General features: G+C 36.6%; 1 protein-coding gene across 1 annotated transcript in view; it reads left to right on the forward strand.

Annotated features, from left to right (window-relative positions):
* The window catches only part of AGBL3 (AGBL carboxypeptidase 3), a 137,060-nt gene that overhangs the window by 62,680 nt on the left and 60,365 nt on the right, over positions 1-14,015 (forward strand). The window contains 10 exon segments of the mRNA XM_082473192.1: positions 2,353-2,365; positions 2,369-2,464; positions 2,468-2,515; positions 3,656-3,709; positions 3,711-3,786; positions 4,794-4,885; positions 4,889-4,894; positions 5,098-5,138; positions 5,140-5,208; positions 5,935-6,001. Coding sequence (XP_082329318.1) covers positions 2,353-2,365; positions 2,369-2,464; positions 2,468-2,515; positions 3,656-3,709; positions 3,711-3,786; positions 4,794-4,885; positions 4,889-4,894; positions 5,098-5,138; positions 5,140-5,208; positions 5,935-6,001 — 562 coding nt within the window.

The raw sequence follows: 14,015 nt of genomic DNA on the forward strand, positions 1-14,015 counted from the left end.
ACTCGTGTTTTATACCCCTCACAAATGTGGACTTCAGGATTCTCTGAAGTTATTTGGGAAATATTTGTCATAAAGAGTAACCCATAACTTACTTATTTTCCTGGGGATGGCACACAATGAAAAGAGAGCTGAGTAAATGCAATGTGGTGTCCTAGATTGGATTCTGGGACAGAAAAAGGACATTATTGGGAAAACTAGTGAAATCCAAATAAGGTTGGGAGTTTAATAGTAATGTGCCAACGTTGGTTCCTTAGTTTTTGACAATGTGCCGTGGTTATATAATACGTTAACATTAGGGGAAACTGGATGACGGGTAGATATATGGGAACTCTCTCTACTATTTTGCCAGTTTTGTGTAAATCTAAAGTTATTCCAAAATTTAAAGTTTATTTATTTTTTAATAGAAAGGGAGCTGATGGGATGCCCATTAGAGTATTTATAATGCCTACTTAATGCTCTTTGACATTAAGGGTGCCTGGCCCAACACAAGGTGGATTACAGGCCAAGGCCCTTTGGCTTGTCTCTATGGAAGATACTTTATATGTCTTTGTTCTTCTTAAATTGCCTCATAAGAAGGTTAAGGCAGGAATCTATTCAATAAGTTTCAGAAAGACTTCCAAGAAAGAGAACTACTTTAATGCAATTAATTAATCATAGGCAGATAAATGGAATAAAATTCAGTCACATACGTGTGGAAAGGTGAGAGGCTGTAAGTATGTCTACGATTAAATACATTTAAAGTATTTGAGAATAATAGAGAGTAGATTTTAATATAGGATACTTAGTGTAAGATACTTAGAATATCTTAACTGTGGCTAAGAAAAAGATCCCAACTGTTTCTAAAGTGATTTAAATTAGTGTAAGATGACAGACCCTATTATGCTGTTTGACTTCAAAAGTAGTAACATTTCTTTGGGATTTAATTACTTAGAGGTTTCTTTTGACTCACTTATAAGAAACCAAATGTTCATTAAAACTGGGGAAATGGTTTTAAAAATGTACAGCATATCTCATTTAAGGAGCTAACTTGATAGTCTTACTTTATAATCTAGTCCTTTTCCTAAAAACTTGTAATGATCATTTGGTGACTTTATGTCAATTTTATGTTATCAGTTAGAATTTATTGGTCATCAAATGAAAAAGGGCAATAAATTAATACATGTAACAGACTTCAGCTTGGGATTTCACTATAGTTTAAAGAAGTATTGTTTTGGATAGAAGCTACTCTTTGAATATTTCGATTTTAGGATTTAATATTTTGTTATAAAAGTAATACATTTCATGTTACTATAAATTGTTAACATTTGGTATTTATTCTTCCAGATATAACAAACAGTATATGTAATTTCAGTTATTTAAGTAATATAATAATGCTATATGAAGTTTGGAAATATGATATGAAAATAAAGGCAAAAATGCCAGTAATCCTACCACCTTAACACCACCACTTTTTCACCATTTGAAAGCCTCTCTACTGGTTATTTTCATCAGCCAGTTTGGGGGACTTATTTTTTATTACTTTAATATTCATTGAATGCCTAAATTATGCAGGCTAAGAATTGTGCTCTTGAGAAATGATTTAAATTATTTATTAGAAATTTACCAGAAAAACAATCAATTCAAACTTTGGTACTGTTTTTCTCAAAATGATATTTACTCACCACATTACTCAAAGGTTAAATATTAATTGGCTTCAGCACTAAGTCATCAGGCACTCAATTTTTAACACATATTTTGGTACTTGTGTGCATAGCACTGTTTTAGATGTTTTGAAGCATTCCCTATCCATAACAAGATTAAATATCAAAAATATAAAAACTTACCTAGGCAGTGCCAAGTAAATGGTACCAACATTAAGTGCTACAGGAGTTCAAAAAAAGAAAAGTCTGTGGGCTTGACTAGTCAGAGAGGAAGTGAGACATGAGGTTGGTGTTGAGGGATAAGGGGTAGTATTTGCATTTACAAAGATGAAGAAAGAAGATACTTCAGTCAGAAAGAATCTATGTGAGAGCTAAAAGGCAAAGATAAGAGTGAGCTGTTTTCTGTGTACAACAAAAAAAACAATCAAAAGAGCAGAGATCTCCTCTTGGAGAAAGTCTTGGGAGTAAGGTAAATTTTGTCCTTATACTGGAAGGCTAAAACATTCATATTTTATATACAATTAATAGGAACTTACTGTAGGTGTTTTAAAAATTATATGTTAATAATCATAAGAGGTAAGAAAAGAAATTGAAAACTAGGATATAAGAAATTCTGTTTATTTGGATATTAGACTTGTTAATCCATAATTACAGCCATAGAAGAAAAATGCAGAGGTAAAATGTAGTAACTTGTTCTTTTTCTTCTTGGTAGATTGATGGAGAAATGAGAGGTTATTTTGTATTGTGACCTTCATGGCCATAGTAAGAAAGAGAACATCTTCATGTATGGCTGTGATGATAGTGATAGATGTAAAGCATTATACTAACAGCAACGAATCTTTCCACTTAGGCTGAGCAAAAATTGTCCAGATAAAGTAAGTACCTTTAATATTTTGACTTTTCCTTTACTACATGTTGCCCATGCAAGACAGCAAAATGGATAATCTTAGTCAGTAAACTGCTTTTTTATTTAGTTATTCTGATTGGTTTATACAGTTGACCATAAGAAAGCAACTGTGTGAAATGTTTAATGACCAGTAATTTGAGATATGAAAAAAATGCCCAATATCCTACCACCATACTTAATGATAAAAGACTGATTGTTTTCCTCCTGAGATCAGGAACAAGGTAAGGATATCCACTTTTACCCCTTTAATTCAGCCTTATACTGGAGGTTCTAACAAGTGCAATAAGGGAAGAAAAAGAAAAGGCAGACAGATTGGAAAGGCAGGCGTGATTGTGTTCATAGAAAACCCACGCAATCCACAAAAACTCCGAGAACTAATAAGTGAATTTAGCAGTGTCATAGGATACAAGGTCGACCCACAAAAACCAACTGCAGTTCTATATACTCACAGTGAACAACTGGAAACCAAAATTTAAAAGAATATCATTTACCATCGCTCCAAAATACGTGAAATACTTGTGACTGCAAAGGGATGGCACAAGGGAGTTTTTAAGAGGTGATGGAATTGTCCTATATCCTGATTTGTGGTAGTGTTTACACAAACCTATACATGTGTTAAAATTCACAGAATGGAACACAAAGTAAATTTTTTAAATTGTAATTAAATTACAAAAACTCATTGTAGATACTGATGTTATAACAGTCCTTCAGGGCGACTTTCAGATTATCTTTCATGTGATGATAAAGCATCTTTATTCGATTCTGAAAATCTACAACACTTATCTTCATTGCTAAACATGTTTAGGCTCCTTCCTATAGCCTTTTAAAGTCAACACTATCAAGAATTCATCAGCTGGTTTTGAATGCATATGTTATATATAGATAAAAAATAAAATTTATTTCAGAATTTAAGTCTATAATTCTCAGAAATGTAAATATGTCATCCTTAAAATGAGTTATTTTCATTGGTCAGGATATAAAACCTCCTGAAGCTTTAGAGAGAATTATTGCTTTTGCAAAACTACTTTTTCATTTCCAGCCTTACTTTTTATGAAAGACATTGTGATTAGAAAAGCCATGGGTCTCATTTTTATTTGCGTCTTTTCAGTTTTCATTCTCAGCTTGCAAGTTTAATATTCAGAAGAGCAAAGAGGGAATAAATAGGAAGGGTGGTAATGTGGAAAATGGGAATCAGGAACAGCTTTACCATGGAGGCCACTTTTTGTGGATCCACTCTGGGTAAGATCAAGTGTCCTCATTCATGACTGTCGGAGCTTTAAACCAAAGAGACGTTTTTAATGTAAGATTAATAGTGTAGGCAACTGGATAGTGAGCACTTTCTTCCTACTTAGATACATACTGATACCTAATCAATTCTATAAATAGGATAAACAGACTCCCACTATATATCTCTATCATCATTTTCCTTTGTTTAGAAAAGGAAGTTTTAGCACATACATAGAATACCTAATTGGTTGTTTCATGAACTAATTGGTTGTTTCATGAACTAATCTTTAATTGCTTGTTTTGGGCTTTTGTTTTTGTTTTAGAAGGGGTTCCTACAGATGACTCTAATGACTTCAAGAAAAAGCAATGCTCATAAGTAAAATATCAGGATAGAAATATCTTTAGTAGATTTGCCATTTTTAAGGCAAACTTAGACTGGGCTTTGTTTTTGTTTTTTGTCAATTTGTATTTTAATTGATTCCTTGAACTAAAAAGTGTGCCCTAGTTCCATTTAAGAAAGCTTTTAGTCACATTTAACATTATCCTTAGAATGCCCCATATTAAGGTAATTGTCACATTATTAGAAAATGTATCAACTCAAAGGAAAGTGCTGGAAACCCACACTTGTAACTTCTGGCTAGTTTTTAAAGCACCTTGAAATTGTTGTAACACTATTAATGATGATGAAAACATTAAAATATTTACCCAGGTTTTTCTCTAAGTGATAACTAGGGTGCTTATAACTGGTAACCAAGTATTCCATAACTTTCTTACTGAATTTTCTTCTGCTTTGCAATAGACTAATCTGTATTAAGTCACCTTTGGTCCAGGTGGTGGAGGGGGAACAAGGGAAAGCAATAAGCTGTTAAATGACCTGTCCCAGTGTAGAAAATCCAAAGGACAGAATATGGAATCGTATCAGATGTTTTGTTTACACTTTGTTGTGCAACTTAGGCCTACCTGCTAAGAAAAAATGTTTAAGTCACTCTCAAAGGTGGCTAAACTTATTGATGTTTTAGGTAATAAAAGAGGCACTCATTTCAACACAAAAGACTTGGAGTCGATGGGATATCATTTTTGTGATTCTCTCTTGGACAACTGTGATCCAAACTGAACCAAGGTAAGTAAAGTCCATTTGATGATACATCAGACTCCAGTCTCTCAGGTAACATAACCTGCCTATGGGCCTACAGCAGTTTGTTCCTTTTAATATCCTAACAGTGTTCAGTGTTTCTTGTACTTGATGTTCCAGGTATCTATAAATATTCAGTTTAATTAGGAAATAGTTATTTTATAATTAACTCATCTATCATTTTCCCCTAGTATTATCAGTGCCTGAAAGAATTAGAAGAAATGGAAAAACATAAACTTGGAAAAAGTCCTCGATGATTCAGATACTTCTCTGAAAGAAATTACATTGGATCTAGAGTCTAGGTAAGTCAAGATGGTGGTAGTAATGTAATTTGCTGTGCTGTTCTACTTACACTATTCTCTTTATAATAATACGAGGATATAATTTTCAGTCTGTACTGAAAATCCTGGCTATAGGTGGAGGAAAATTTTTCCCATGCACATTACTTTAGCCAGACCTCATCAGGACTTCATTTATTCATTTATTCAGATGATATTAATTGAGCACCCACTATGTACTGTATATGAAAGACATATTCAAATTGTTTTTAATGCTGTGATTACCCACAGAGAACTGACACACTTATAGAGATACCATATAAATAATCTAAGTTAGTGAATAATAAGTGCAAAATTTAATGCCAAGGGAATGTTATTGGAAGAAGGAAAGTGCTAATTTTAGTGTAGTTCCTATAGGAAAAGCAGAACAGATGTTTGATTCTTCCGCTTTATTTATAAATTTTAAGACTTTGAGTTAGTGCCCCTGTATTGTTTGCAGATACAGAGTATCATTTTGATCTCATAGATTTGTTTATATTTGACATGTTCCAATCAATTTCAGTCATCATTCTTTAATACTCTTATAATGCTTAGAACTACCAAACATCTATACTACCTTTGTAAACATTCTTCTTATAATTAGAACTATTTCTACCATTCCAATAAGATAATAAAGTAAAAGTAACAGTTGAAATCTTAAAATACCACCAAAACATTCTGTAAATTGAAGTAATTTATTATTTTTTGTAGTTGCCATGGCTCTGACAGTTCAGAATCCAATGACTCTCAGACTGATCTTCTCAAGTTCTCAGGTACGATTGAAAATTTCTGCCTATGATATGGATATGCCAAATAGGTACCCTTCTTATTATGACTAACAATCAGGCAAAAAAAAAGTTTGCAGTTGTATAATTATTGTATATCATAATTGTTATTTTCTTACTATGTACCATATCCTTAAATCATAGAATTTTCTAACCTTAGGGTTTTTGTTTTTGTTTTTTTAATTATTAGCACCTTTAATTATTATTTATTTATTTTTTTGGCTGTGTTGGGTCTTCGTTTCTGTGCGAGTGCTTCCTCTAGCTGCGGCTAGCGGGGGCTACTCTTCATCGCGGTGCGTGGGCCTCTCACTATCATGGCCTCTCTTGTTGTGGAGCACAGGCTCCAGACGCACAGGCTCAGCTGTTGTGGCTCACGGGCTCAGTTGCTCCGCGGTATGCGGGATCCTCCCAGACCAGGGCTCGAACCCGTGTCCCCTGCATTAGCAGGCAGATTCTCAACCACTGCACTACCAGGGAAGCCCTAACCTTAGGGTTTTTTAATACTCTTGCTTATTGATGAGAACAGTTAAGATCCAGAGAGATTAAATTACGTTTCAAAAGCCACACCGCTTGTTAATGAGAGTTGGTAGCATAACATACATCACCTGACTGCTAGTCCTATATTCATTCATTCATTCATTTATTTACTTAACAACTACGTACTGAGCTCCAACTATGTGCTTGGGAATAGAGCAGTGAACAAAACAAGACAAAAATCCCTCCTTCTGTAACTTATATTCTAGTTGGTAAGTAAAATATATGATGTGTTAGATGATCAGAAGTGCCCGAGGAGGAGATAAGAGCAGGAGGATTAGGGACTTTAGGTGGTATTAGTACTGAATGTTTGTGCCCCCGCCCCAACCCTGACCTCCAATGTGATGGTGTTAGGAGGTGACTAAGCCAAGCTAAGACAGTACTCTATTGGTACATGTTAGAAAATGCTGATATTGCCATGAAAGGACGTCTGCAGGTGATTGTGGAGAGAGCTCAGAAAGAAAGGAAGAGAGCAGGAGAGTAAGTTTCCATCTTTTTAGACAATACATAAGTAATCATGTACAGATAAGGTCTCAGAAACGAAGAACACGTTACTGGACAATGGACAAAATGCAGTCCTTGCTATAAAATGGTAAAGAACTTGGCTGAATTGTTTGTGTTCTAGTGTTTTGTGCAAGGTAGAACTTGTGAGTGACAAAATTGTATATTTAGCTGAGGAGATATCTAAGCAAAGTGTTGAAGGAGTGGCTTGGTTCCTCCTGACTGCATACAGTTAAATGCAAGAAGACATAAATGAACTGAAGAAGGAATTGTTAAGCAAAAAGGACCCAGAACATTGAAGTCTGGAAAATTCTCAGCCCATCCATAATCCAAAGAATGAGAATGTGTGTTCAGAATAGAACGGTAAGTGTGTGGAGGACCAACCATTTGATAAGGAGATGAGTGTGGGTATGAACCATGGAACTAATCAGCCACCCCAGCAGGAAAACTACCAGTTTGAACTGAAGGGGAGAGCCACAATTTTTAAATGTTACACTCCATTTATAGTTATTATAAAATATTGGCTGTATTCCCCATGTTGTACAATTATCCTTGTAGCTTATTTTATACATAATAGTTTGTACCCCTTAATTCCCCACCCCTGTATTGCCCCTCCCCCCCTTCCCTCTTCCCACTGGTAACCACTAGTTTGTTCTCTATATCTGTGAGTCTGCTTCTTTTTTGTTATATTCACTAGTTGGTTGTATTTTTTAGATTTCACATATAAGTGATATCATTCAGTATTTGTTTTTCTCTTTCTGACTTATTTCACTTATCATAATACCCTTCAAGTCCATCCATGTTGCTGCAAATGGCAAAATTTCATTCTTTTTTTTGGCTGAGTAGTATTCCATTGTGTGTGTGTGTGTATATATGTGTGTGTATATATATATACACACACACACACACACACACATATACATACACATCGTCTTTATCCATTCATCTGTTAATGGACACTTCCTTAGGTTGCTTCCATATCTTGGCAATTGTAAATAATGCTGCTGTGAACATTGGGATGGATGTATCTTTTCAAATGAGGGGTCTTGTTTTTTTCAGATATACACCCAGGAGTGGAATTGCTGGGTCATATGGTAGTTCTATTTTTGAGAAACCTCCATACTGTTTTCCATAGTGGATCCACCAATTTACATTCTCACCAATAGTGTATGAGGGTTCCCTTTTCTCCACATTCTCGCCATCATTTGTTATTCGTGTTCTTTTTTTTTTTTTTTTAATTTTATTTATTTATTTATTTATGGCTGTGTTGGGTCTTCGTTTCTGTGCAAGGGCTTTCTCTAGTTGCGGCAAGTGGGGGCCACTCTTCATCGCGGTGCGCGGGCCTCTCACTATCGCAGCCTCTCTTGTTGCGGAGCACAGGCTCCAGACGCACAGGCTCAGTAGTTGTGGCTCACGGGCTTAGTCGCTCCGTGGCATGTGGGATCTTCCCAGACCAGGGCTTGAACCCGTGTCCCCTGCATTGGCAGGCAGATTCTCAACCACTGCGCCACCAGGGAAGCCCCCTCGTGTTCTTTTTGATGATAGCCATTCTGACAGGTGTGAGGTGGTATCTCATTGTGGTTTTGATTTGCATTTTCCTAATGATTAGCAGTGTTGAGCATCTTTTCATGTACCTGTTGGCCATCTGCATTTTCTCTTTGGAAAAATGTCTATTCAGTTCTTCCGCCCATTTTTAAATTGGGTTGTTTGGATTTCTGTTTGCTTGTTTGTTCTTTTTCTTTCTTTCTTTCTTTTTTGGTTGTGTGGCATGTGAGATCTTAGTTCCCTGACCAGGGATCGAACCCATGCCCCCTGTGGTAGAAGTGTGGAGTCTTAACCACTGGGCCACCAGGGAAGTCCCGGGTTGTTTGCTTTTTTGATGTTGAGTCATATGAGTGGTTTATATATGTTGGATGTTAACCCTTTATCAATCATATCATTTGCAAATATTTTCTCCCATTCAGTAGGCTTTTTGTTTTGTTTATGGTTTCCTTTGCTGTGCCAAAGATTTTAAGTTTAAATAGGTCCCATTTGTTTATTTTTGCTTTTATTTCCTTTGCTTTAAGAGATAGATCAAAAAAATATTGCTACAATTCATGTCAGAGTGTTCTGCCAATGTTTTCCTCTAGGAGTTTTATGGTTTCCAGTCTTACATTTAGGTCTCTAATCCATTTTGACTTTATTTTTGTATATGGTATTAGTGAATGTTCTAATTTCATTCTTTTACATGTAGCTGTCCAGTTTTCCCACCCCCACTTGGTGAAGAAATTCTTTTCTCCATTGTATATTCTTGCCTCCTTTGTCGTAGATTAATTGAGCATAAGTGTGTGGGTTTATTTCTGGGCTCTCTATTCTGTTCCAGTGATGTATGTGTTTATTTTTGTGCTAGTACCATACTGTTTTGATTACTGTGGCTTTGTAGTATAGTCTGAAGTCAGGGAGTGTGATTCCTCCAGCTCTGTTTTTCTTTCTCAAGATTGTTTTGGCTATTGGGTTTTTCATGTTTCCATACAAATTTTTAAAATATTTGTTCTAGTTCTGTGAAAAATGCCATTGGTATTTTGACAGGGATTGCATTGAATCTGTAGATTGCCTTGGGTAGTGTGGTCATTTTAACAATATTAATTCTTCTTCTAATCTAAGAACACAGTATATCTTTCCATCTGTTTGTGTCATGAAGACAAATTTTAAAAAGCCCTGAAGGTGACTAAGAGATCATCAGGGCCATTAACACCTAGGTTTTAACAGGGCAGACGGCTTCCAATAGAGGCCATGGAGGTGAGCCGCCTGGAGCTGTGCACTGTGGTGTGGACAGAGTCCAGACAGAGAGCCAGGCATGAGTAGCGCCCTGCCAAGCTGTTGGCGTGCTACTGCCACCCCAGTGGGTCCAGAAGGCAGAGCATTGGGGCAAGAGGATTATTCATGACCATTAAGATCTAATTGAATCTGCTTTACTAGGTTTTGAGCTTGCTTGGGACACATCCCCCCATCCTTCTTTCCTTTTTCTCCCTTTTGCAATGGGAATGTCTTATCCTATGCCTGTCCCACAGTTGTATTTTGGAAGCACATAACTTGATTGGTTTCATGTGTTCACAACTGGACAGGAAATTTACCTCAGGATGAATCATATTTTGAGTCTCATCCATATCTGATTTAGATGTTACTGAGATAAGACTTTGGAGTTTAGAGTTGATGCTGGAATTAGTTAAGACATTAGGGGTTGTTGGGATGGGATGAATGAATTTTGCATGTGAGAATGACATGAATCTGAGGGGATTAGGGATGGAATGCTATGGTCTAGATATTTCTGTCCCCCAAAAGTCATATGTTGAAATTATAATGCCCCATATTATGGTACAAGAAGGTGGGGCCTTTGGGAGGTGATTATGTCATGAGGGCAGAGCCCTCTGAATGGGATTAGTGCCTTATAAAAGATGCTCCAGAGAGATCCCTAGCCCCTTCTGCCTTGTGAGGATACAACAAGCAGTCCACAACCCAAAAGAAAGCTCTCATCTGACCATACTGGCACTCTCATCTCAACCTTCCAGCCTCCAGATCTATGAGAAATGAATGTCCCTTATTTATTAGCCACACACACAGTCAGAGGTATTTTGTTATAGCAGGTGAATGGACCAAGACAGATGTTGTATTCATTTTCTATTGCTGAGTAACTAATTACCCCAAGTCTTAGCAGCTTTAAACAACAAACATTTATTATCACATAGTTCCTGTGGGTCAGGAATCCAGGAGTGGCTTATCTGGGTTCCTTTATCTAAGGTCTCTGAAAAGACTGCAGTGAAGGTAGCCTAATCTCAGAAGCAGAATCCCATTACTTTTGCCATATACCATTCAGTAGAAGTAAGTCACTATGTTTAGCCCAGTGACCTAGAATTACAGAAGGGTATGAATACTAAAAGATGGGAATCATCAGAGGTCATCTTAGAGATTGTCTACCACAGATGTAAAAGCCATTACTTTGATTTGACCTTTGCCTCAAGGCTATGTTGAAGCCAACCTACAAATTCTAGAATTGGGGGCTCTCTGTTTTCCCTCTCAATTCAGTTTTTTTATCCACATTTTTTGAGCTGATTTTTTTCTTGTAGCACACCTCATCAAATAAAGCTAGCAACAACCAACTCATAGTCTAAACTTTCTGCCTCAAAATCTCTTTGCCCAATGACTCAGTTCTGTTAGGTACATTTTCTGTCTTTCACACTGTCACAGAAGATAGTTTTACTAGATGTATCACCTCTACATAATTTGTGTCACTATTGTTCTAGATTCCTATAGCCACCTGTTGTTATTCAGTCACAAAGCCAATGATTGCCACATAATTTAGGTTTTTATTAGGACAGCATTCTATTTCTAGGTATCAGTTTCAACACTATTCATATTTTATTCATTAAAACAAAATTCTCAGAATCTCAGTTGCTTATAATAGCAAATACCTATTTTCCTGTTCATGGATCATCTATGGCTCTACTGGGCTAATAGGGGATCAGTTGAACATATCCAGACTGTGGGTTGTTTCAGATCTATTCTACGTTTCTTCCTCCCCGCACCCCAAGACCAGCAGCCAGTTAGGGTACGTTCTGCTCATGGCAAATCACAAGAGTTCAGGAGGGCACGCCAAACCGTGAAAGTATGTTTAAAGTCCGTTTCTCATTCCACTGGCTAAATCAAGTCATATATCCAAGTCTAACATCAATGGAATAGGAAGGGTAAAAATTTGGGAACAATCCAGGGGGATCTATTCCCGGGGCAGGTACTAGAAGTGCAAAGGCCATGAGAAAGGAGCATGTCTGTCATCTTCTAGGAAGACCAAGGAGGCTAATTAGGGTAGAGAAGACTGAAAAAGGAAAACAGTGGTAAGAGATAAAGTGAGATAGGTGTTGGAAGTTGAGGGGGACAAATCATGTAAAACCTGGCTTAGGACTTCACTTTTTACTCTAAGTGAGTTTGGAGAGTTTTAGTCAGAGGAGTGACATGATGTGCTTTAAGTGTCAGCAAGGTCACTTTGGCTGTTGTTTTGAGAGTAGAATGATGAACCACAAGGGGAGACCATTTAAGGGGCTATTGCAGTTATCCAGGCAAGAAAAAGTGGTGGCTGGACCAAGGTGGTAGCCGTAGAGAGGATAAGAAGTGATCAGATTTTAGATATATCTGACAGAGTCTAGAGAATTTGCTGATGGCTTGGGTGTGAGTTTGAACAATAAAAAGGAGAGCTAGAGGTCTCTAGAATTCCAGGCCTGAGCAACTGAAGATGGAGCTTCCACTTACTGACATGGGGACTATTTTCTTCTCTTCCCACTAAATCATGTTCTGAAGGTATGTATCAGGACTCCATCCATTGCAGGGAACAAAAAACTCTTCAAAAAAGATGGCTTAGCTAAAAGGGGAATTGGTTGGCTTAGTAAGGGAAAAAGTCTAGGGACAAGACTGGCTTTAGCCATGGCTTAAATAAGGGGCTCAAAGGATATCACTAGGATTCAAAGTTTTTTCCCCATTTTAGTGTCATTTCTGCCTCTTCTGGGTTGGTTCCATTCTCAGACTCTCCTCTCTTGCTGGCGAAATGGAATTCCAGCCTCACATTCTCACAACTGTAAGTCTGGTAGATACCCTCTTTTCCAGTAGCCCCCTCAAAAATATAGAGTTTGATTCTTTTACTGTAGTAAAAATACATATAACATTTACCATCTTAGCCATTTTTTTTTTTTTACCATCTTAGCCATTTTTAAGTGTACACTTCAGTGATATTAAGTACATTCACATTGCTGTACAACCATCACCACCATCCCATAACTCTTGTCATCTTCAAAAACTGAAACTCTATACCCATTAATAACTCCCCATTCTCTGCTCCCCCAGCCCTTAGAAACCACTGTATACTTTCTTTCTTCATGATTTTGACTACACTAAGTACCTTATATAAGTAGAATCATACAGTATTTGTCTTTTTGTGATTGGTTTATTTCATCTAGCATAATGTCCTCAAGGTTCATCCATGCTGTAGCATAGTTCAGAATTTCTTTCCTTTATGAGGCTGAATAATATTCTATTGTGTGTTTATACCACATTTTGCTAATCCATTCTTCCATCAGTGGACACCAGGGTTGCTTCCACATTTTAGCTATTGTGAATAATGCTGCTATGTACATGATTGTACAGATGTCTCTTCAAGACATTGCTTTTCATTCTCTTGGGTATATACCCCAAAATGAAACTGCTGGATCATATGGTAATTCTACTTTTAATTTTTTGAGGAACCTCCATACTGTTTTTCACAGCAGCTATACCATTTTACAGTCCCACCAACAGTGCACACAGGCTCTGATTTTTCTACATGCTTGACAGCACTTGTTTGTTTTTTTTTTTTAAATAATGGCCATTCTAACAGGTGTGAGATGATATCTCACTGTGGCTTTGATTTGCCTTTCCCTAATGATTAGTGATATTGAGCATCTATTTATATGCCTATTGGCCATTCATATATTTTCTTTGGAGAAATGTCTATTCAAGTCCTTTGCCCATTTCTGAATTGGTTTGTTTATTTGTTGTTGTTGTTGTTGAGTTGTAGGAGTTCTTTATATATTCTGGACATTAATCCCTTATCAGGTATGTGATTTGCAAATATTTCTCCCATTCTGTATTTTGCCTTTTTACTCTGTGAATAGTGTCTGTGATGCACAAAATTTTTAAAATGTTCATTAAGTTCAGTTTGTCTATTTTTTTCTTTTTTAACCTGTGCCTTTAGTGTCATATCCAAGATATCACTGACAAATCCAATGTCATAAAGCTTTTGCTCTATGTTTTCTTCTAAGATTTTTATTGTTTTAAGTATTACATTTAGGCCCTTGATCAATTTTGAGTTAATTTTTGTATAAGGTGCTAGGTAAGGGTCCAACTTCATTCTTTTGCGAATCGATATCCAGTTTTCCCAGCACCATTTGGTGAAAGACTGTTCTTTCCCTG

Source organism: Balaenoptera physalus (assembly GCF_965194825.1).
Source record: "Balaenoptera physalus genome assembly, chromosome: 8".
Taxonomy (NCBI): domain Eukaryota; kingdom Metazoa; phylum Chordata; class Mammalia; order Artiodactyla; family Balaenopteridae; genus Balaenoptera; species Balaenoptera physalus.